The sequence below is a fragment of the Amblyraja radiata genome, chromosome 1, assembly GCF_010909765.2.
Source record: "Amblyraja radiata isolate CabotCenter1 chromosome 1, sAmbRad1.1.pri, whole genome shotgun sequence".
NCBI classification, from domain to species: domain Eukaryota; kingdom Metazoa; phylum Chordata; class Chondrichthyes; order Rajiformes; family Rajidae; genus Amblyraja; species Amblyraja radiata.
In genome coordinates, this window is record NC_045956.1 from 131,168,482 (window position 1) to 131,193,923 (window position 25,442).

The 25,442-nt window shown below is 41.8% G+C and overlaps 1 protein-coding gene across 1 annotated transcript in view; it reads left to right on the forward strand.

Moving 5' to 3' along the window:
* The window catches only part of emb (embigin), a 44,415-nt gene extending 19,210 nt beyond the window's left edge, over positions 1 to 25,205 (forward strand). The window contains exons 3-8 of the mRNA XM_033030977.1: positions 8,914 to 9,002; positions 11,256 to 11,386; positions 15,064 to 15,334; positions 21,754 to 21,778; positions 21,866 to 21,934; positions 24,254 to 25,205. Of these exons, the coding sequence (XP_032886868.1) occupies positions 8,914 to 9,002; positions 11,256 to 11,386; positions 15,064 to 15,334; positions 21,754 to 21,778; positions 21,866 to 21,923 (574 nt within the window). The 3' untranslated portion in view covers positions 21,924 to 21,934; positions 24,254 to 25,205. The remainder of the gene's footprint in view (positions 1 to 8,913; positions 9,003 to 11,255; positions 11,387 to 15,063; positions 15,335 to 21,753; positions 21,779 to 21,865; positions 21,935 to 24,253) is intronic.
* The last annotated feature ends 237 nt before the right edge of the window (positions 25,206 to 25,442 follow it).

A 25,442-nucleotide genomic window follows, 5' to 3' on the forward strand; every position in this document is an offset into this window, starting at 1 on the left:
AGAAAGTGAAAGAGAGAGTGAATGTGTAAAAATAGAACCCCTAAACTACCAAAGAGTGTAGTCACAGAGTTAGTACGTAAAAACTAAAAAAAAATAAAAGACAAAAAAAAAATAATTCAAAAAAAAAAATGTGTTGATATACCTGCTTCATTTCTCACCACACCCATCACCATGTCCGTAAATCGGTTTAATTCCGAAGTTGTGTTGCACCATACTATCCTTGTAATGGATCAATGAAAGGAGACCATATCTTAGAAAATTGCTCTGATTTTCCTGCTAAGACAAGTCTCATATCTTCAAGATGTAGCGTCTCAGACATGCTTGCAATCCACATTTTAAGAGTTGGGGTAGATGCATTTTTCCAAAATGTAAGTATACATTTTTTTGGCATTATCAGGCCATAGTTAAGGAAACGTCTTTGAAATATTGATAGCTCAGAGCAAGCTCCTGCTATTCTGAAAATAATCAATTCTGTATGGGGGTCCAGTTTTGTTTTTAATAATTTTGAGAACATTTCAAAGATTCCTTTCCAAAATGTATGGAGTTTTATGCAAGAGGCAATGGAGTGTGTTATAGTTGCTTCTTGAGAGAGACATTTGTCGCAAATAGGAGATACATTTGAAAAAATCTTATTCAGTTTAGTTTTTGAGTAATATAGTCAGTGGAGTATTTTGAATTGGATTAAAATGTGTCTAACGTTAATCGAACAATTATGTATATATAGGAGATATTTTTCCCATCTGTCTTTGGAGATTTTTAGGCCTAATTCCTCTTCCCATTCTCTTCTAATTGTGTCTGACGATGGAATTTCTATATTTAGAAGGATATTGTACAAGTATGATATTAGATTGTTTGACTGAGTTTCTATTCATACCTTCGTCTAATATATCTGGCAACAGAGTTTGATAATCGTGGGTATATGTTTTCAAATAATCTCGATTTGAAGATATCTAAAATATTGATTACCTTTCAGACTGTATTTCGACTGTAATTTCTGGAATGATAGGAGGTTTCCCATTTCGTACAAATCTCCAACCTTTTTAATTCCTAGTCTTTCCCAATAAATAAACGTTTTATCTATAATAACGGGCTATTAGCTATTGGTGAAAGAAGAGATAGATTTCTTAATTTAAAAGTCTGTGCTACATTCAATATCTCAATAAAATGTTTGTGTTTACAACAATTCTTGTTGTGTTTTTTTTCGTGTACTAATTCATCATATGTTAACATGACTGGCAAGGTCTGCAGTTATTTTACTTCGGAGTCACGTGAGTGACTACGTGAAGAACCCCGCTAGGACGCATGCGTGTCATATCGCTACACGCATTGCAATGAGTCACAGCAGGGGGAAGGACGTAACCCTTTAGCGGCAGAATTTAAAAGCCGGGAACAGCAGGTAAGGAGACTCTGCGTTTTCCCACTTACCTTGCAGGTGGAAAGATGAACAGATCCACGAGACAGAAGGCTGCGAAAAAGCTGGCGGGGGAGAACCGCGGAGTTGCGGACAGCCAGTAGCAACAGCAGCAGCCGACGGCACGCCAATCTCCCGAAATGGGAACAGCTGTGCCAGACTTTGCTCCCGCACCGGTGAAGCGAAGCAAAAAACGGACCGAATGCCAGACTCCGATGAGTCTGACTTTGAGCAGCCGCGAGCGGCCAGTGCCCGTGAGCACCGGGGCCGGTTGGAGCGGCTGCAGGATGACGAGCAGCCGTGAGCGGCCAGTGCCCGTGAGCACCGGGGCCGGTTGGAGCGGCTGCAGGATGACGAGCAGCCGCGAGCAGCCAGTGCCCGTGAGCACCGGGGCCAGTTGGAGCGGCTGCAGGATGGGGAGCAGCCTCGAGCGGCCAGTGCCCATGAGCATTGGAGCCGGTTGGAGCGGCTGCAGGATCAGGAGCAGCCGCGAATGGCCTATGCCCGAGAGCATAAGAGCCAGTTGGAGCGGCTGCTGGAGGAAATACTCCAAAGTGGCAGGCTCCGGGAGATGGAGGCTAGCCACAGTGGGCAATTAGTAAGCCCCACAACAGTACCCCTTGTGGGGCTGCACAGTGTCTCTCCCTTATCAGAGGAGAGCACGGAGGATCCATTCTGGGCTGACCCTGAAGAGGGCAGTGCACATACCCCCAGTATGCCTGGGGTGACAGAAAACATGCTGGACATGGTGTCCCAGTTTATCCAACCAGACCAAACTGGCCAAGACCTGGAGCAGAAAATAGCGGCAAGCATTGACTATATGTCATTTAACCAACTGCAGGCACAGGCACTGTCAGACACCATGGCACGACATTTACCTCCAGGGAACTGCAAGTCGCTAAATGTTCCCAGTGTAAACCAGTGCATCTGGAAACATGTGGGGACATCAATTAGAACCAGGGACTTGAAAATTCAGAAAGTCCTAAAAGTCCTAACGGCAGGAATTACAGCTTTTGCCTGCGCATTGAAGGAGCAAAACATGACCCAAGACCACCAAGATGCACTGGCTTTACTCTGCAACTCACAATATGAGTTGAACAACATCAGGAAAAGTGCTATCCAACCAGCTTTAGACCCCAAATTTGCCGGCCTCTGTAAACCTGGAACCTCCAAACCGCCAATACTACTATTTGGAGGGGATTTACCAAAACAAGTCAAAGAACTTGATGAAGAGGCAAAAACACTGGGGCTCATAAAACCAGCAACCAAAAGCTACTACGGCCAAAAATATCACCCCTACGGACCCCCCAGTCGGCCAATACTAACCGGAGCTAGCGCAAAAATCAGGAACACCCAACATCGGCATTTTTTAGGCCATGGCCCAGAACGACCGTCCTGGAAAATGCGCAAACCTTCAATACAAACCCAACAACAGACCCAGACAACGGCGCCTCAACGTCCACGGAGGATGCCGAAGAAATAACACACCTACCACTGGTAACCATGGAGGTAGGTGGGTCTGGTTCCTTAAGAATTAAAGGGTGCATGAAAGTTGGTGGGAGATTACGATATTATTTGGATGCATGGAATAAGATAACTACCGACACTTACATTCTAAGCAGTATCCAGGGTTATACCATAGAATTTATACAAAAACATAACCCTCCAGTACAGCATGTACTGAACCGAATGTTCGTGCTCACAGGTATAGAAAAATCTAAAGCACATGCTGAACTACAGCGGCTATATAAAAAAGGAGTAATTGAACACACCCAACACGAATCACAGGAATTCGTGTCCAATATCTTTATAAAAAACAAGAAAGATGGTGGTTGCCACATCATCATCGATTTGACTACTTTAAATACCTTTGTACAATATATTCATTTCAAGATGGAAACCTTTGTTACTGCTAAGCAATTGATTTCCGAAGGCTACTACATGACAAGCATCGATCTAAAAGATGCTTACTATACAGTACCCATAAGAGGTGACCACAGATGTTATTTAAAATTCAACTGGATGGGTCAGCGCTGGCAATACAGGGCACTACCTAATGGACTGACATCAGCCCCCAGGTTATTCACAAAAAGTTCAAACCAGCCCTAGCGTTACTGCGAAAACAAAAACACTTGGTAATGGCATATCTAGATGACATATTTATTGTTGGCAAAACTTTGGAATTGACTGAACAAGCAGTAACAGCCACAAAACAATTGTTTGAAGAACTGGGCTTTATCATCCATCCAGTTAAGTCTAAATTAACGCCTTCAACAAAACTGGATTATCTGGGGTTCACCATTAACTCAGTTCTCATGTCAGTGACTTTGCCGAAAGAAAAGGTAACAGCCTTAAAAGAGGCTTGCAGCGAAATCATTGACATCACCAAACCATCCATTAGACTGGTAGCTAGAATAATTGGGAAAATAGTGGCTGCATTTCCAGCCACACAATTTGGACCTTTACACTATCGAAATTTACAGAGAGCAAAAATAAGAGCACTCAAAATTAATGGTGGCCATTTTGACAGACCAATGAAGCTACCAACAGAGGCCATAATGGAACTAAAATGGTGGGAACACAACATCAAGTATTGTTCCAATCCACTAATTATCAGCAACCCGTCTATGGTACTACAAACTGATGCCAGTGCACTTGGTTGGGGAGCTACCAATTCCATCTCCAGCTGTGGAGGGAGATGGAATGCACAGGAGGCATCATTATTAAAAACACTGGGCATAAACTACCTGGAAATGTTAAGTGCATTCCATGGCCTTAAGTCATATTGTTCTGGGTTAAATCACCAACATGTTAGACTACAAATTGACAACACCACCGTGGTAGCATATATCAACCATATGGGTGGAAATAAATCGACATCATGTGACAATCTAGCCAACACAATTTGGCAATGGTGTATCCAGAGAAATATTTGGATATCAGCTACCTACTTACCAGGTAAACTAAATTTAGTGGCAGACACAAGGTCACGCAAATTCAATGAAAACACGGAATGGATGTTGGATAAAAATGTATTTGCTGAAATTACAGCACGGTATGGAACACCAGATATCGATCTTTTCGCATCCAGGCTCAATCACCAGTTATCAAATTATGTTTCATGGGAACCAGACCCTGGGGCAGCAGCAACAGATGCATTTTCGCTGCATTGGGGGAAATTGTTTATTTATGCATTCCCTCCTTTCTGCCTCATCAGTCAGGTATTAAGGAAAATACAACAAGACTCTGCGTCTGGTATTTTGATAGTACCCGATTGGCCTATTCAACCATGGTTGCCGGTGATACTAGACATGGTATTAGAACCCTGCATCACCATCCATCATAGACCAAGTTTACTGGTCCATCCGGTAACACAGGAAAGTCACCCCTGTCATAAACATACAAACCTATTAATTTGTAGAATTTGAAAGTGCCACTACAACACCTGGGACTGACGGACCGAACAATGGATATGATTGCATCGGCCCACAGACAGTCCACCAAAAAACAGTACTTGGTGCACATCAAGAAATGGGGGAAGTACTGTCACGACAACAACCTCAACCACAGATCAAACAACATTCCGTCTGTTCTGGAATTTCTGGCAAGCCTCCACTATGATGAGGGCCTCAGCTATAGTGCCATCAACTGCGCCAGAAGTGCTCTGTCAAACTACCTGTGGCAAGGAACAGAGCGGCATTCTGTAGGGACACACCCCCTGGTAACCAAACTCATGAGGGGCATTTTCAATACTAATTCCCCAAGAACCAGGTACACCCAAACTTGGGATGTGAGCATTGTATTGACCATGTTGAGGAACTGGTCTCCACCTACAGCTCTGTCCCTACAGACACTAACGATGAAAACGGTCATGCTGATGGCTATGGTCACGGCACAAAGGGTCCAGTCACTACAAAAACTAAGGCTGGACAACTTGACTATTTCATCTGGGAATTTGACTTTTCATATCCATGAATTAATTAAACAGAACAGACAGGGATCAGCAGGGCAAAAAATAGAGTTCCGTGCCTACCCGACGGATGATCGTCTCTGCATAGTAACTCACTTACTATTATATATGGAACATACAAGAATCATCAGAGGCAAAGAAATGGCACTGTTAATCAGCCACAAACAGCCACACAAAAAAGTGACAGTCCAGACCATCTCAAGATGGCTAAAACAGGTCCTAAAAAAGACGGGAGTAGATACTAACATTTTTAAATCTCACTCCACCAGGGCTGCAGCTACATCAGCAGCAATAGAGTTGGATGTTCCTATGGACCAAATCCTCAAGACTGCAGGATGGTCAACGGAAAGAACGTTCCAACGATTTTATAGTAAACCAGTTATTGAACCTGGAACATGTGCAGAAACACTTTTAAGTTCTGTAATATGATTTTACCCCATAAATAGGGGCTATGATTGGTGTTAATAAAATTTTGTTATTTTAATATCATATTGATATCTAATGATGTTAACACTATTCTCCCCATAATCAAGGCAGATGTGATGCATGGACTCGTTTCCACGGCATGAAATCACAGAGCTTTAAAATCTTCACGTAGTCACTCACGTGACTCCGAAGTAAAATAGTAAGATTAAACGAGAACTTACCAGTTTGAAGTTTGATCTTTATTTTATGAGGAGTTACGTTGAGGGAATACGTGCCTTCCGCTCCCACCCTTGATCATATACTCAACTGGTATCTCTTCTCTAATCTTACTATGTTTAGTCATTACAGTTATCTGTGATTTCACACCGCTGCTTTGAAGAATGACACGCATGCGTCCTAGCGGGGTTCTTCACGTATTCCCTCAACGTTACTCCTCATAAAATAAAGATCAAACTTCAAACTGGCAAGTTCTCGTTTAATCTTACTATTTCTAACTATACCTGTTTCATGAACTGAAGGATGTTCTGGGCCACTTCCAAGGACAGTTCTTCTTCTTATCGAGGCCACACACAAGATTAGAAGTTGTTCAGCCAGAGCTGAACACACTTCTCGGCATCTGCATACAATGGTGTCTGTCTTGTCACTTCTTGTGCTCTTGTGCGTGGTGGTGGATAGATTGGTGGAAACAGGTCCGTGACGTGAACGCTCTTTCCCAAGGGCAGTTGAAAGGCAACCACATTGGTGGATCTGGAGTTGATCAAAGACAAGAGCAGATTTCAGATTTCTTTCCCTGAGGGGCATTTATGAAGTAAATTATTCTTTTTGTGAAAATGTAGTCACATTTAGAGATGGCCAATCATGATAATCATTTTTTAATTCCAGGTTTGTCTGATAAATTGAACAAAATTCTTCAACTTGGGTGATATGATTTGAACCATCTAATGGTATAAAGTTCTGAGCAACAGATCTATATTCAAATCATTTACTAATGTGGCCATTAATTTTATTTTAACTTGTATTAAAACCAAAGCTTAATTGGCATGCAAACAATTTTACATTTAATGATAGGATTTTGAAATTCTGGGAAATAAGTCAGAATGGGAAAAAGACTGACTTCTTTTATTTTGCACAATTATTATGTATATCAGCTTTATTTAATTCTACCATCTGCCAAAGATGAAGCAATTCCCTTTGTATCTTTCCCTATCTGTTCCACAAGGTGGCACCTCCTCCCCGCACTTCATTCACAGTTATTATTGTTTCTCTTTTCTAGCTACCATGCACGTCATGGTTATACTTGAAGAGTACTCTTAAGTTTTGAAGAAAATGATTCAAATGGATTTACCCATGGTATTGTAAAAATCATCAGTGCAAATGTACATGTTATTTACAATGCCATGGCATTACAAGTTTGATACTGCTAATTGAAGGTTCATTTCTAGGTATTTTTAACATTTTATTTTATGCAACATTGCAACTACCTGCTTGTCCAACCCTTCTAGCATGACCTGCCCTACCTGTGTCAAAATCTTACATTGCCTCATCTTGATCCTGGAGGACTACTGAAGAAGAGGAAACATAACTTGTGTTTAAAATTAACAGTTTTGATAGATTCAGCAGAAATGCACAATTTAAGCTGCATAAGAAAAACATGGAACATATCTCACTGACCTCCTCTCCCCCTACCAACCCTCACGGTCCCTCAGATCCACATCAGCCGGTCTCCTCTCCATCCACAAGTCCAACCTCCGCAGTTTTGGGGACAGAGCCTTCTCCAGGGCAGCTCCCAGGCTCTGGAACTCCCTCCCCCAACTGATCCGCAATTCCGTGTCCCTCACCATCTTCCAGTCCCGCCTCAAGACCCATCTCTTCACATCTGCCTATCCTTAGCCCCACGTCCCCCTCCCTTTTCATCTGTGCATTAATTGCCTCATATTGTGTTTTGTTTTGAATTCTGTCTTTACTTTGTGTACTAGTCATGTCTCTACTATTTATTTCATTCCCCTTACATGTTTTTCCTCTACCTGCTAAATTTTTGTAAGGTGTCCTTGAGACTCTTGAAAGGCGCCCATAAATAAAATGTATTATTATTATTATTATTATGGAATGTTTGGAAATTTATGTCTTTGAAACAATGTATTCAACTGATGCAAAAAAGGATAGTTTTGCTAAATGTGAATATTTATATGTCATACAGCCAATCATACCTAGATTGGATATCCCTCGGTAAATTGTACACTTATAGTATCGGCATATTAATTTTTAATATTATGGCATGGAAATAAAAAAATCGTCCCAACAGCTTGTGCCACATAAGCATCTTTCAAATTCACTTATGTATTATTATGGAGGACAAACGCAGACCACATTTATGGAAAAGCCCAGCAAAGACTTTTCCATCTTCGGCAGCTTAGGAAGTTCAGAGTAAGGCCTCATCTGATGCTCTGCTTCTATACAGCCATTATTGAAAGCATCCTCACTTCATCTATCACAGTTTGGTTCGGCAGCCTCGACTCACTCTCCCGGAAGAAACTACAACGCATTATAAACAGAGCTTCCAAAATTATTGGCTTACCCCTTCCATCACTTGAATCACTCTACCATAAACGGACACTTCACAAAGCCCGCAAGATCATCACTGACCCCACTCACCCTGCACACTATGCCTTTCAGCTACTGCCCTCTGGGAGGCGTTACAGGTCAATTGCCTCCAAAACAACCCGTTTCAAAAACAGTTTCATTCCTACCGCAATTAACTTTTTAAACTCCGTACGGTGAGGAAATACGAATAAGCATGGCCCTTATGTATTATGAAATGTGTCTGTTTGTATGTATATCTACGTTACGAGTTGAATGTTTGATGAAATGTTGGAACCTGTATCGAGCTGTACTGAGAACAAATTCCACCAGCCTGGCTGTGTGGTCATTAAAAAATACAATACAATACAATACAATACAATACAATACAATATCAAGCCACCATTTCCTTGCATTTCTTTTTTGCTCATACACTTAACTATCATATTGTGAGAGTAGGAGAAATATCTTGTGCGTAATAATAATTAGGGGGTTTAATTTAAGTAACTGTCATGGTTTGTGATTGCAGGTTTGATTTTCAGAATGGCAGTGATGCTGGAAACTATTCTTGTATCTTTGACACACACCCAAAATTGGAAGGCAGGTTTGAAGTTCAAAGTGAGTTTTATATCTGTCATAAAAGAGAGCTTCCCAATATTCACAAATGCTTGCTCTTAAACTGGGTTTTCCAAGCTTTTGCCTTCTTAGCTCTATTTATTGCATATTTTTTAGTTTAAATAAATATTTTGATATATCTGCATCGATTACAAGTTGCAATGGTGTAATAAGCTTTTTTCAGTTCTCAGTTCAGTTCTCAGTTACACAATGATGGATCTTACTGCAAGTCCTGGTTAAGACCGGGTTAAGACTTTGTGGTACAGTCAGCTTCGATTAACTTACTTAACTTTTTTGCCTGACCTAGCAGTGCCTTAGGACTCACCAGGTCACAATGCTACAGATTGTTTTCTCTGGACGCCGGTGGTCGACGGGAGATGATAAAAGTATATAACATTTTGAGAGGCATAGATAAAATAAACGGTCAGAACCTTTTTCCCAGGGTGGAAATGTTCATCATTTGAGGCCATACCTATAAGGTGAGAGGGGGAATGTTTAATGGAGAGTGTGATGGGGGCCTGGAGACCCTTGCCAGGGATGGTGGTGGTTGAGGCATATATGATAAGAGGCTTTAGATAAGCACAAGTGCAGGGAATATAGAGGTATGAATTATGTGCAAGCAGATGACATCATGTTGAGCACAATCACTGTGTGCCGATGGGCCCATTTCAGTCCTGTACTGTCCTATGTTCTATGTTTTATGAGAGAACAAGTATGAAATATGAAGCCAGTGGAAGGAATATAGGTGGAAGGGAAGGAAGGAATGGGAAAGGGAGAAATGGATATGGGTGTTTCCGTAAATACAGCATTCACTACTGAAGTTCTCCAAACTACCAGGCTTTCCTGTTTTATATGTAATATTCCCATTTTTTTCATTTTTTGTATTTTATGTAGTATAGATCATGGTGTATAGCCAATATAATGAGATGAAGCAAAAATAAATAAATCTGTTTTTACAAAGAAAAACATCTCCTGTGTTTTCTTGCCTTTTTTTATTACATTTTTTCGAGCAGGATTTCATCAAATTCTTAGGCTAATTTATACCAGAAAGATTACATTAATTTTGCAATTAAATAACTCTACATAAGCCAAATTCTGATTATGCTTATGATTTTTATCATTTATCACCTGATTAGGTGGTTTTCTGATGCCCCAAGTTTTTGCAGCAGAACGTGAGTAGCAGTATCAATTTGGTCCCGTGGTAAATGTGTGAATTAAAAGCAGAGTAACCGTTTTTATATTTATTGTTTCTTTTCTTATTGTTTATATTTTGTGTTTGAGCTTTCCATTGAAATACTTAATAATGAATAGAACTTAAAATCATGAAATAAAAATCTAATTTTCTCACCTATTTTTGCGATATCTCATTCTGTTGTCCTTTAGTATCATCAGTGCTATTTATAGCGCTATAACAGGTTTTTTTTTTTGCACTTGTCGCGATTGCAAAAAATTCAAACAAGGCAATTATGATGTCTCTGACGTGAACTACAGGCCTCGTGGTGGGTTAGGTGCCGACATTTTGTAAGGGAGCTTCAAAATCAGTAAGTGTCCCATATGTCTTATAAATAATTTTATTTTCTCCTTTTTTTTTCAAATCTTGAAAGCATTAAATTTTGTTCAAATGTTGGTCGATTTAGATCACAAATTAGCTCAACAGGATCACAAGTAGGCCCATTTTTAATCATGCAGTATTTCATTATGATTTAATAACTTTCAAATTTGACCACCAATGTCACAGGTTAACCATATAACCATATAACAATTACAGCACGGAAACAGGCCATCTCGACCCTTCTAGTCCGTGCCGAACACGTATTCTCCCCTAGTCCCATAGTTGGTTGGTACCCTTATTTATGGAAACACCCATAAGCATCATGTGGGGCACAGGGAAGAGAGGGGGGAAAAGAGGTGGGGGAGTTTTGGAGTTGCTTCAGCACTTTGTGTTCTACACAGGATTCCAGCATCAACAGTTGGATTGTTTTTTTCTAGGTTTTGGTATAACATTGTGCATGTTATACCTGTTGCATTCATACATTTCCAAATGGATTATGTTGAAGAAAAGAAGAATTGATCGACTGCAAAACATTTTGGGAGGTATCAAGTTTGTGAGGCACTAATCTATTTGCTATTAAAATAAGACCACAAGGCCCTTCATGAACTGCTGGGCAAATCATCTTCAAGAGTGACTAATTCAGTGTGTTGCTTTAGTCCAGGTCTTATAATAACCTACGTACTGGTTTGTTTGTTTCTCCTCAGTTCCTCCTATTTGGGCCACAAGTGTGAGTCTAACACGTTCAACTGGCGACCAAGTTAATTTAACTTGCGGAAGTGGTCAGTATGCTCCACTCAACTGGGTTTGGTCGAAGGAAGCCCAGAGCAGCAAAGTGGTAAGGAAAACCTCAATTGATTATTAATAGAATGTAGAATGGAATTCAATATGAGGGCAAGAAATATTACATTTAAATTGTAAGATCATAAGTGATAGGAGCAGAATTAGACCATTCGGCCCATCAAGTCTACTCCGCCATTCAATCATGGCTGATCTATCTCCCCCTCCTGACCCCATTTCCCTGCCTTCTCCCCATAACTCAATTAATCTATGAATAAATTCTTGGTCTGCAAAGTAAATGACTAAGACTAGCAATTGTCATAGAGTTACAAAGTCATTGATTGACACAGCATTGGAACAGGCCTGTTGGCCCACAGTTCGACACTGACCATCCAAAATCCATTAACTCTCATTCTATATTAATCCCCTTTTTAATTTCCCATGTACATTCTCATCAACTTCCCCCAGATACTAGTACTCACTTGCACACTCGGGACAACCCTCACTGGCAAATAACCTGCATGCATTTGGGATGTGGGAGGAAACCGCAGCACCCAAAGGAAGCCCACATGGTCCAAATCTGCCAGAGGTCAGGATCGAACTTGGGGCGCTGCTACTAATCTGCAAATGTTACTGTGTTTTTGATGTTAAAAGTATTTTAAATTATTTTATTTATATTGAATTATGAAGTATCCAGTTGCATGTTTGATTTTTATTATGTAGAATTATAGGAATGGCATCTGGATTTTTTTTCCACTGGATGTAGAAATATGGACAGATAGTGTTGTCTATCAGTGTTTTATGTCTGAAAGTCATTGATTTTTCTGAAATGCAAGGCGAATGTGTTGTTCCTGGATTTTTGGTCAGTTACAATCCACGCTCGTGCTTCTGGTGTAATATTAGCATAAGACGCATGGCAAAAGATGCCATTGCTCATGGAATGTTTCCTTGAACTATTGTGAGGAGAATTAGTGTGTTGGGGTCTAAGGAGTGTCATCGCTGGCTACTCCCAGGGCAAGCAAGATTAAATAATGCCTCTTTAGATGAGACTTCCTAGACTTACTTTCTCACCTCAGCCAATGCTGACTGTCAGCTCCCACTTCTACTGTGCTTCCATTCACACTCCACTCCCACTCTCCACCACTCTTTAGTTCCAACTGTTCTTCATGAAGTCTGCAGCACAGGGCTCATGCCAAATGATCAATGCTGCATTTGTTGGAGGATATATCAAATTCAGGACATTTAATTGTCCTTGTTTGTGGAAAATGATCTTCATTCTACCGCGTGCACCTGCTCTGATTAAAATGTTAGTTTAGTTCTTAGTTTTGAGATACAGCGCAGAAACAGGCCCTTTGGCCCACCGAGTACAAGTCAACTGGCGATCCCCACACACTAACACTATCCTACACACACTTGGGACAATTTACAATCTTTACCGAAGCCGATTAACCTACGTCGATTTTGTGCACATCTTTGGAGTGTGGGAGGAAACCGGAGCACCCGGAAAAAACCCACGCAGGTCACGGGGAGAACGTGCAAACTCCGCACAGACAGCACCCATGGTCTAGATCAAACCCGGCGTTGTGAGGCAGCAACTCTACCACTGCACCACCGTGCTGGCCTAAAATGCTTTTGGTTATTTCTGTAATTCTAAGGATATCCATATTTTAAAATGGTTCCAAGAAGTCACACTGTCCTTTTGCAGGGCAACCAAGGAAGGATGTTTAATGACAACAAGGTAAAAATCCTATACTTGAATTTAAAATGGTAAATAGATTAATTTCTTGTAACAGGATGTGAGTAAGGAGTTATTCTATCTGTGTTTACCAGTTACTTTAATGTTACAAACACCATGCATAGATTGATGAGGGTAGTAGTGGAAGGTTCCTTTTCAGATTGGATGTCTGTGACCAGTAGTGTACCACAGGGATCGGTGCTGTGTCCAATTAGTGTGCCACAGGGATCAGTGCTTCTGTTTGTCTTATACATTAATGATTTGGATGAAAATGTTGTTAACATGCTTAGTAAGTTTGTGGAGGTTCACTAAAATTGGTACTGCAGCAATGAATGTTAGCTAACATTACCACAGATCAACTGGGGATTTGGGCCAAAGAATGGTAGATGGAAATGAATTCAAACAATATGAGGTGTTGCATTTTGGTAAGTTTAAACAGGCCAGGACTTAGGCAGTTCAATGTTTCAATGGTGCTTTATATATTCCATATGCAACTGCACAGTGAAATGCATTTTGCACATATTACACCTGCTGGCGCCGCCATTTTTGGTCCCCTATTCAAAGTCCAAAGTCCAGTCGTCCAACACCCTCAATGTACTTGAGCAATTCCCGTGGACCTACATCCCTTTCCTCAACTTGCCCGACTACATTTGTGTCCCGGGGGCACCACACTGCTGTGGAAAAGAGAGATGTAGGAGTACAGGTACATGGTTCCTTGAAGAAAGTACAGGAGTTGGGACATCATGTTGCAACTGTACAATTCTTAGTTGAGACCATACTTGGAGTATTGTGTGCAGTCCTGGTCATACAGCTTTACAAAAAATGCTGGAAAAGTTGCAGACAAGATTAATGAAGATGTTACTGGATAGGGCTTGAGATATAAGAGAGACTGGAATGTTTTTTCCTGGAGAGTAGGTGACCAAGAGGTGACATCAGTGTCTCTCTGAGGATCCTTCAGTGCTTCTACTCTGGGGCTGTAGAAAGCAACCTGTCCGGCAACATCTCAATCTGGTTTGGGAACAGCTTGGTTTTGGCCGAATGCACTATGGGAACAAGTCACCCCTCTGCAGGACCTATACGCCAGGAGGTGCAGATCCAGAGCCAGCAACATAATGAGGGACCCCTACCACCCCAGTAACGGACTGTTCCAGCTGCCACGGTCAGGCAAACGCCTCCGCTGTCACACTGTGAAAACAGAGAGGATGAGAAGGAGTTTCGTCCCACAGGCCATCAGGACTGTAAACTCATATCTCACCAGGGACTAATTTAGTAATTTACTGTTGTGTTGTGTCTTTTTTTGATTTTTTTTTCTAAAATGTAAATACTGGTTCTGTTCTATTCTGTTCTGTTGTTCTGTTGTTTTTGCGCAATCCGCAGGCATTGCCACTTTCATTTCGCTGCACATCTTGTATGTGTATGTGACAAATAAACTTGACTTGACCTGACTTTATAGAGGTAAAATCACAAGGGTGCAGATGAGGTGGATGGTCACAGTCTTTTTCCCAGGGTGCGAGAGTCTAAGTAGAGGACATATATTTGATGTGTAGGAAAGCATCTCTGGAGAGAAGGAATGGGTGACGTTTCGGGTCTGAAGAAAGATCTCGATCCGAAACGCCACCCATTCCTTCTCTCCAGAGATGCTGCCTGTCCCGCTGAATTACTTCAGCATTTTGTGTCTATCTTGGACAGATTCAAGATGAAGATGAAGATTTGTGGACAGATAAAGATTTCAAAGGGACCTCACGGAGAGGGTGGTGGGAATATAGAATAAGTCGCTAGAGAGCGCTATAGAGGCAGGTACAATTACCATGATTAAAATAACTTGGACAGATACATGAGTTAAAAATGTTTAGAGGGTTATGTTCCAAATAGAGTCATTCAGATTGTGCATGGATGGTCATCTCTGTCAGTATAGACGAGCTGGGCTGAAGAACCTGCTGCCATGCTATATGATATTATGACATACAAATGCTTAAAATGGTTTTTTTTTATCCATCCAGATACTAAGTAATGAAACGGAAGACTTTTACATCCATAGTAATGTCAACAAATCAACACTTTCAATAAAAAGTATCATAATGGATGACACAGCTTACTACCGCTGCAGTGCACACTATGCAGTGGGGGACAGTACACTGCGGATCTACCTGAAGGTCCACGGCCTAACTGCAGCTATTATCCCTTTCCTGTGTATTGTTGCTGAGGTACTTGTGTTAGTTGTTGTCATTCTGGCTTGTGAAAGAAAGATGAAGCACAAGGAAGAACCCATCGGTGAGAATTTAACCTTTTCTTTGCATTTTAACTTTTATTCAAAACTGACAGAGCTATAATTTCCAGTTAACACTTCAAACTTAGTATCTGTAAACCTGTGGAATATGAAAGATTTCTTTTATCAGCTATTTAGAAGATTGAGGCGGGATCTTATAGAAACGTACAAAATTCTTAAGGGGTTGGACAGGCTAGATGCAGGAAGATTGTTCCTGATGTTGGGGAAGTCCAGAACAAGGGGTCACAGTTTAAGGATAAGGGGGAAATCTTTTAGGACCGAGATGAGAAAAACATTTTTCACACAGAGAGTGGTGAATCTGTGGAATTCTCTGCCACAGAAGGTAGTTGAGGCCAGTTCATTGGCTATATTTAAGAGGGAGTTATATGTGGCCCTTGTGGCAAAAGGGATCAGGGGTATGGAAAAAAGGCAGGTATAATATACCGAGTTGGATAATCAGCCATGATCATATTGAATGGCGTTGCAGGCTCGAAGGGCCGAATGGCCTACTCCTGCACCTATTTTCTATGTTTCTATGTTTCAAGATGGTCTCAAAATGCTCAAAGCACTTTGCAGTTAATGTATTCACAGTTGTAATGTAGTAAACACTACAACCAATTTAAGAACAGCAAGCTTCCATAAATTGTAACGTGATAACATCGAGATAACTGTTTTCTTACGTCGATTGATGGAGAATATTAGCCAGGACACCAGGCAATAAATAACTCTCCTGTTCTTAAGCAATGATTTTGTTGAATCCATTTGGGAACATTTTTATTTGATATACCATCTGAAAAATGCACCACAAAAATAGGACAGATGACCACAGCTCCACAATTGTTCTCACCAAGGCCCTGAACGGATGCATTCTCAATCTCCAATTGTACCCCCTATACACTTGCAATGGTACAGCCAAATTTGGCTCTAACTCCACATATAAGTTTACAGATGACTGTCGTGGGCTGAACCACATCAATGATGAGACAGAGTACGGTGAGGAGATAGAGAGCTTAGTGACATGGTGTCAGGCCAATAATCTCTCTCTCAATGGCACCAATATGAAAGAGCTGATTGTCGACTTCAGGAAGCAAGATGGACCACATGTCCCAATCAGCATCAATGGTGAGGAAGTGGAAATGGCATGTCTCTAATAAGTCTTTCGAATGTCTACAGATGCACCATAGAAAGCGTACCGTTGGGTTGCGTCAGAGGTTGGTTTGGGAACAACTCTGCCCAAGACTGCAAGAAATTACAGAGAGTTGTAGATGCAGCCAAGTCCATCACACAAGTCTTGTCACCGTGGAATCCATCTAAACTTAACACTGCCTCAGAAAATACTCAGGAACAGCTTCTTCCCTTCTGTTATCAGGCTTCTGAACAGCCCTTCCATAGGCTAGTGTACTGTTGGATTCACTACTGCCCCATTGTGGATATTGGACTTTGTCTATGGGACTGATGCGCTACAATGCTAAGAACAGAATTCTGCACTTTGTATCTTCCCCTTTGCCCCATCTATTGTACTTGAGGTGAACGATAATATTTATGTATGATATAGATGACCTGTTTGGATAGCTGGCAAAATGACACTTTTCACTGTACCGAGGTAGAGTGACAATAATGAACCTAAACCACCAACAATATTACTGAAATACCTTACTGAACTTAGGCAAGAGTAGGTGTTTGTTCAGTTGGTACTTCAGTAAGACCTCTTCACAATACCACATGAAGTTCGTGGAATTGAATTTTAGAAAAAACTAGACTAAGTGGGACCCATTGGGTGCCAGCCACACGGGAGGCCTGGTCCCCCAATGCAATATTCCACCACTCACCTGTTCCTCCAACGCAACGGTGGGAGCGTTCTGTGGCCAGGGGACGGGGACGGCTTCAGGCGGGGCCTGTCAGGGAGGATGTGTGGGGGGAGGGGGGTGTGTGTAGGGAGAGGGGGAGGGAGAAGTGGGTGGGTTGGGGAGGATGGTGGAGGTAGGGGGATGGTGGGGGTGGGGGGGAAGGAGAAAGTAGCGGGGGAGGTGGGGGTGGGGAGGGATAATGGGGGCAGGGGGGGTTGAGGGGTGGGGGGGTTCTGCGGGTAGGGGGTGTGTGTGCTAGGGGAGAGGAGCGTGTGTGGTAGGGGGAGTGTGGGGTAGTGTGGAGGGGGGGTGGGTGAGGGGGGGTTGTAGGGGAGGGGAATGTGTGGGGGAGGGGGTGAGTGTGGGGGAGGGGGTTGTGGAGGAGGGGCGTGGGTAGGGGATTTGTGGGGATAGGGGAGGTAGTGTATGTGGGAGGGGGAGGGGTGGTGTGGTGGCGGGGTGTTGTTGGGGGGAGGGGGTGGTGTGGGGGAGAGGGGGTGGTGTGGAGTGGGGGGAAGGGGGAGTGGGTGGTGGGTGATATGGGGAGTAGGGTGGGGGGGTGGGGGGTGGTTATGTGGGCTCAGTGGCTCCTGGCCCTGGCTCCGACCGCACTCACCGGCTCCAGGACCCGGCTGCAGACATCAGCTTCCGGCTCGTTGTGGTGGTCCCCGCCCCGCTCGCAGAACACAGACCCCGCTCGCACTTTGCTCACTAAGCTCCTTCAACTTTATTCTCGCGGCCTGTGATTGATGGCGGGTGCTGGAAGGGGCGTCGCCATACTGACGAATAACAGACCAATAACTTTTCTAATATTTCACCAATCGGAACAAAACTTGGTGCGCTTGAAGCAGAGGAGAACGGAGAGTAAGGTGGGTTAAAAATCCTAGCGATATAGGGTACTGTTTTTGCGCTATTTAAAATCAACGCAGACTGGAAGTGGTCAAGATGAGAGTTTTAGTAATTGTATAGAAGATACATGTTCACAGATTTATCACATCTCAGATTTAGAAGAGGAAAAATTTGAGTGGGACATCTAACTTAACAAGACATCCTCTGTGGTAATTTGGACAAATGTTCAGTTGGAATCTGCCAATTAAAACACAGATTGTTTTTGGTTTATTATTGTCACATGTACCGACATACAATGAAAAATGTACAGGCGATCGAGTCAAATCATATCATACATGAATACAATCAAACTATCCACATGTATAACAGGTAGCACATGGAGAAAAAATACCAGAGCGCAGAATATTGTTTACGGCATTATAGGGTGACAACTACGGAGAAAATGCAGATTCATAAGTGCAAGGGTCGCAATGAGGTAGGTTGAGAAGTCAGGACTACATGCTTAGTTTATGGGAGGACTGTTCAGAATCTGACAATGATGGAATAGATCCTCACAATTGATCATGGGGAACAAGGACAGAATTGATCATGGGGAACAAGGACAGAATTGATCATGGGGAACAAGGTCATGGCAGACCAATTGAATAACTACTTTGGTTCCATCTTCACTAAGGAAGACATAAAGAATCTGCCGGAAATAGCAGGGGACCGCGGGTCAAATGAGATGGAGGAACTGAGTGAAATCCAGGTTAGCCGAGAAGTGGGGTTAGGTAAATTGAATGGATTAAAGGCCGATAAATCCCCAGGGCCAGATAGGCTGCATCCCAGAGTACTTAAGGAAGTAGCCCCAGAAATAGTGGATGCATTAGTGATAATTTTTCAAAACTCTTTAGATTCTGGAGTAGTTCCTGAGGATTGGAGGGTAGCTAATGTAACCCCACTTTTTAAAAAGGGAGGGAGAGAGAAAATGGGGAATTACAGACCACTTAGTCTAACATCGGTAGTGGGGAAACTGCTAGAGTCAGTTATTAAAGGTGGGATAGCAGCACATTTGGAAAGTGGTGAAATCATTGGACAAAGTCAGCATGGATTTACGAAAGGTAAATCATGTCTGGCGAATCTTATAGAATTTTTCGAGGATGTAACTAGTAGAGTGGATAAGGGAGAACCAGTGGATGTGTTATATCTGGACTTTCAGAAGGCTTTCGACAAGGTCCCACATAAGGATTAGTATACAAACTTAAAGCACACAGTATTGGGGTTCAGTATTGATGTGGATAGAGAACTGGCTGGCAAACAGGAAGCAAAGAGTACGAGTAAACGGGTCCTTTTCAGAATGGCAGACAGTGACTAGTGGGGTACCGCAAGGCTCAGTGCTGGGACCCCAGCTATTTACAATATATATTAATGATTTGGACGAGGGAATTGAATGCAACATTTCCACGTTTGCAGATGACACGAAGCTGGGGGGCAGTGTTAGCTGTGAGGAGGATGCTAGGAGGCTGCAAGGTGACTTGGATAGGCTGGGTGAGTGGGCAAATGCATGGCAGATGCAGTATAATGTGGATAAATGTGAGGTTATCCACTTTGGTGGCAAAAACAGGAAAGTAGACTATTATCTAAATGGTGGCCGATTAGGAAAAGGGGAGATGCAACGAGACCTGGGTGTCATGGTACACTAGTCATTGAAAGTAGGCATGCAGGTGCAGCAGGCAGTGAAGAAAGCGAATGGTATGTTAGCATTCATAGCAAAAGGATTTGAGTATAGGAGCAGGGAGGTTCTACTGCAGTTGTACAGGGTATTGGTGATACCACACCTGGAGTATTGCGTACAGTTTTGGTCTCCAAATCTGAGGAAAGACATTCTTGCCATAGAGGGAGTACAGAGAAGGTTCACCAGACTGATTCCTGGGAAGTCAGGACTTTCATATGAAGAAAGACTTGATAGATTCGGCTTGTACTCGCTAGAATTTAGAAGATTGAGGGGGGATCTTATAGAAACTTACACAATTCTTAAGGGGTTGGACAGGTTAGATGCAGGAAGATTGTTCCCGATGTTCGGGAAGTCCAGGACAAGGGGTCACAGTTTAAGGATAAAGGAGAAATCCTTTACGACCGAGATGAGAAAAACATTTTTCACACAGAGAGTGGTGAATCTCTGGAACTCTCTGCCACAGAAGGTAGTTGAGGTCAGTTCATTGGCTATATTTAAGAGGGAGTTAGATGTGGCGCTTGCAAACGTTAGGGACAATTTACACATACACTAAGCTAATTAACCTACATACCTGTACGTCTTTAGAGTGTGGGAGGAAACCGAAGTTCTTGGAGAAAACCCACGCAGTCACGGGGAGAACATACAAACTCCATACAGATAGCACCCATAGTCGGGATCGAACCTAGGTCTCTTGCACTGCAAGCACTGTAAGGCAACAACTCGACCACTGCGCCACCGTGCCGCCCAATAGCTTTTAAGATAAATGATAGAGCACAATCTCAATAAATAACAAATCTAGCAGAAGCAAGAATGATCTACCCCTCCTACGTGTTTTTTGTAATTTTAATTTAGTTTGCAAGATTCCCCTCCCTAAGTTAGGTGTTGTACACTAACAAGTCTAATGACTTCCATGGCCTTTTTTCACTGTAACATAGATTCATATCCTTGCGTTTATATTTCATATTTTCACACTCACGATGCTTCACAGAGGCATATTTATAACTATAGTATACTAAAGTAAGGAAGGACATGTTAGGAAGGGGAATTAAGTTGATTGAAAGATGAATGATCTGGGTGAAGGAAGTCCAATGTGTGTGACCTAGTCTGCAGACAATAGTGGAGAACAGGTTCACAGAGATAAAAACTTCTGTTGGAGTAGAAGTATTAGAGAGGTCCATGATGAAGACTTCTAAATCCAATGGTAACCATAGTTACGAGGCACTGAGACCTTGAACATGACAATAAATGATGCAGAGTAGAAAATGGGTGGTAGTTCTGGGGGAGCTGTTGTTTAATGAGGCCAAGCACCTCATCCGAATAGTCTTAAGCAAAATAATGCAGACTGTGGAAATCTAAATGAAGTAGAAAATAATTGACTAGATGTTAGACAAAAATGCTGGAGAAACTCAGAGGTTGAGGTAGCATCTATGGAGCGAAGGAATAGGCGACGTTTTGGGTCGACACCCTTCTTCAGACTGGTGACTAGATAGTTGACTAGATAGTTAGTCGGTCAACCGCTGTGAAGAGAGAACTTGAGTTAACATTTCAGGTGAATAACCTTCGGACAAAATATTAACTTACCTTCTGTCTCCAGGAGTGCAGCTAGACTTGCTGACTGGCGCCAGCATGGTATTGATTTTGTTTTTATTTGAATAGTTTATTCTGGAGGTACCAAAGGCACAATGAGAAATTTTGGGGCGGGTGGTTTAGAGTGGGACAGAAGCAGGTAGCATGAACTCCAATGACTTCACTAAATCTTTTGTCTCTTGACTCCCAATGAGAATTACAGAACTGAAAGTATATTTTTCTCATCCTTATAACACGCTGTGGCAGTGCAGAATAGCTGGTCTATTTTATTAGGAAGTTGTGCAATCTTTGTTAAAATCTTTTTTCATACGTGTAGCCTTGCCATATTTTATTTTTGGATCATTGCTCAAGGTAATTTGCTGTATGTAACTCTATTTTATTATTTTCTCTCTCATGTAAACATCCTGACAAATGAATATTGACACAGAAGATGTAATCTTTCCAAACAACTTGTAAGTACATTTTTTTTGGCAGATATGTTATTATTAAGTTTGACCAGTAATCCTTTCCATTCCAATTACCTCTCAATTATTCTGCAGGACCACAGAAGATCTGCTTGAATCCACTGAAAATGGAGCCCGGCATAGAAATGTTTAACCTAGTTCCATGTAAGTAAGTGGGAATAATTCATTTAGACTAGTGATCTAAACATCCATAAGATCATGTGATAAGAGCAGAAGTCTACTCTGCCATTCAATCATGGCTGATCTATCTCTCCCTCCTAGCCCCATTCTCCTTACTTCTCCCCATAACATCTGACACCCATACTAATCAAGAATCTATCTATCTCTGCCTTAAATATATCCACTGATTTGGCCTCCACAGCCTTCTGTGGCAAATAATTCCACAGATTCACCACCTTCTGACTAAAGAAGGTGATGCCCGACTGAAGAAGGTGATCCATGATGGAAAGTCAACCAACAGCCAAGTCATTGGTGAGAGATGAGGCATACCCTTGGAATTTCTCATCTTACTCCATCGTGCTTTGCTTGAGTGATGGAGTTGAAATTAGAACCTAGCTCACTGAAACCTTCTTGACCTGATCAAAATCATAAAACATTGTTCATCAAGATTAAACTGACCCATCACAACTGAAGTGTAGTGAGACTGCATTAGAAATGTGGCAAATTCAAAGGTTCCCGAGTGCCTCATAATAACAGATTGGTTAATCTTGCTCCGACAGCCAGGTCTAAACTCTTGTATCCATAAAATAACATTATTCAGAAGATCACACTTCTGAATCTCTTGATTGATGGCTTTTTTAAAAATTGATTCCCAAAGAAAGTTACATTATCTTTTCCAGTTTGACTTTTAAAGGCTGCACCTTTCGAAATGTTTCAAGGTGTTTCTAAAAATGCTTGCGTAAAATGAACACAACATGTAGAGCATATGGTTCACGGGGGATGAATTTATAAAGAACCTAATTCCTATTTCAGGCAAATGCTTTGGAAATCTTAGGGTTTATAAGTGATAGGAACAGAATAAGGCCATTCGACCATCGAGTCTACTGTGCCTTTCGATCTATCTTTCCCTCTCAATCCCATTCTCCTGCCTTCTCCCCATAGCCACTACTGAAGAATCACGGGGTGTAGAGTTACCCAATACCCAGAGTACTCCCTCCATGGCCTGAGCATCACATACTATCTGCTGAAGACACTTTGCTGATTGTTTCATAGATTTTAAATGATAGCATTTTTTTTAGCCAATTACTTCCAAGCTATTGTTTCAGTTCTGTTCTGTGCTTATAGAGTCATATAGTGATGACACAAGCCCTTCAGCCCCTCATCTATACTGAACAAGATACCCCATCTAAGCTAGTTCCAGTTTCCTGTGGATGGCTAATATCTCTCTAAAACTTTCCTATCCATCCACCTATCCAAATTACTTTTTGAACATAGAACAGAGAACGTGGAAAAGTACAGTGCAGGAACAGATTCTTCAGTCCACAATGTCTGTTCCAAACATGATGCCAAGCTAAACTAATCTCAACTACTTGTGTGATCCATACCCTTCCGATCAATGTACATACATGTGCCTATCCAGAAGTCTCTTTTAAGCCACTATTGTATCTGTTTCCACCACCACCAACCCCAGCAACTCTTTGCAGGCAACTACCAAAATCTATGTAAAAAAACAGCCCCCCATATATTCTTTAAACTTTACCCCTTCCACCTTAAAGCTATGTCCTCTAGTCTTTGACATTTCCACCCTGAGGAAAAGGTTTAGACAGTCAACCCTATCTATGTCGTTCATAAATGTTAAATGTTGTTATTGTAGCTGCGTCAACAACTTCCTCTGGCAGATCATTCCATATGCCCACCATCTACCAGGTGAAACCCCCTCATCTTAAATCTATGGCACCTAGTTCCTGATTGTCCTACACTTGGAAATGTGTGTGTGCATTCACCCCGTCTATGCCCCTCATGATTTTATACACTTCTGCAAGATCACTTCAGAGTCTCATCTACTCCAAGGAATAAAATCCTAGCCTGCCTAACCTCCTTCTGTAGCTCAGGCCCTCGAGTCCGGGCAACATCCTCATAAATCTTCGCTGCATGCTTTCCAGCTTGTACTGGATGTGTTGTGCATGAAGCTGGTATTGATTCCATTCCACAAAGGGGTTGCTCAGCAGCACCTTAGTACATATGCCACAAAGGTTTACCTGCTTTCAATGATCGCCTTTTGCAATGCTGCTAAAATGCCTCTAGCACTGGCCTATTGTCATAATGAAAGCATTGCAAAGAATAATGCAGGCCCCTGAAAATCACCATGTCACCTTTGTTGTTGGTTTTGAGCTCTGTCTTCCATTGGCAATTAATCTGCTGACATTTTCCATATATTTAAATGACTGTGCATATTTCTTAGCTCTTTTGCATTTTGATACTTTCTGAATTAGAATTGATGTGAATATTTTTACTCCTATGCAGAAAACATGGAAGAAAGCGAAAGTATGTTGGAGCATCTATATTTTGATTAACACTATCATGGCTCAAAGGCAACCTGAATCATTACAGAATGAAATTAGGGATATCAGCAACTAATGCTTGCTCTTCATCTCCATTAGAAATAGAATTCCAATCTTGCTATTATCCATACAACTACAGTTATTGTAATCTTCTTGGATTGTGATCACTGGATTGTTTAATTTGAAGCCAGCAGGTGTCTGGAAGAATTGGCAGTAAAATTATTAGATGGACAACAAATGCAAGCTTAGTACCAGAAACCCTCCACACCAATTATTAACCGTCATTACCAAATTACATGTCATCAGAATCTGATGCAACTTATTAAAAATTGAGAACTGACTGGAATTCAATACTGGGCTACTGTAATCTCTATGGCTAGATTGCTGTGACTTACTGTACCCTCTGTAAATCACAGGACTTGAATATCATCTAGTAACTGTAGTGTAGACATACCTAATCACTGAAAGGCAACTTGATCCCCATATTAATTCCTAGCATTCCCATGCCCGCTAATAACTACTAAGCTTTTTTTGCTAACAACTGTTGGATTGTGATATTCCAGTCACAAATACTGGAGTTCAAGTCCTATTAGAGAGCACACTTTTTAAATAAATAAGGTACACAAAAAAGCTGGAGAAACTCAGCGGGTGCAGCAGCACTATGGAGCGAAGGAAATAGGCAACGTTTCGGGCCGAAACCCTTCTTCAGACTTATTTATTTAAATAAATATGAACTGGTACCCTTTAGTAACTGCAGGGAGATTTTATTCTCTAATAACTATCATTCTCTTTAAGAATCCACTGGTCAAAATTAAATCCAAAAGAAAATCTGCTTTTCAAATAACAGCCAAATACTGATTCTGTGATAGACAACAATGCTGGAGGAACTCAGCGGATGAGGCAGCATCTATGGAGCGAAGGAAATAGGCAACAGTTCGGGCCGAAGCCCTTCGCATCTATGGAGCGAAGGAAATAGGCAACGTTTCGGGCCGAAGCCCTTCGCATCTATGGAGCGAAGGAAATAGGCAACATTTCAGACCAAAACCCTTCTTCACCATTCTGTGATGTTGTTCAATTGGCCTGTAAAGTGTTCCAATTGATCGGTATATTTAAAAAATAAATTCTAGGTACAGGATGCCGTTCCAATTAAT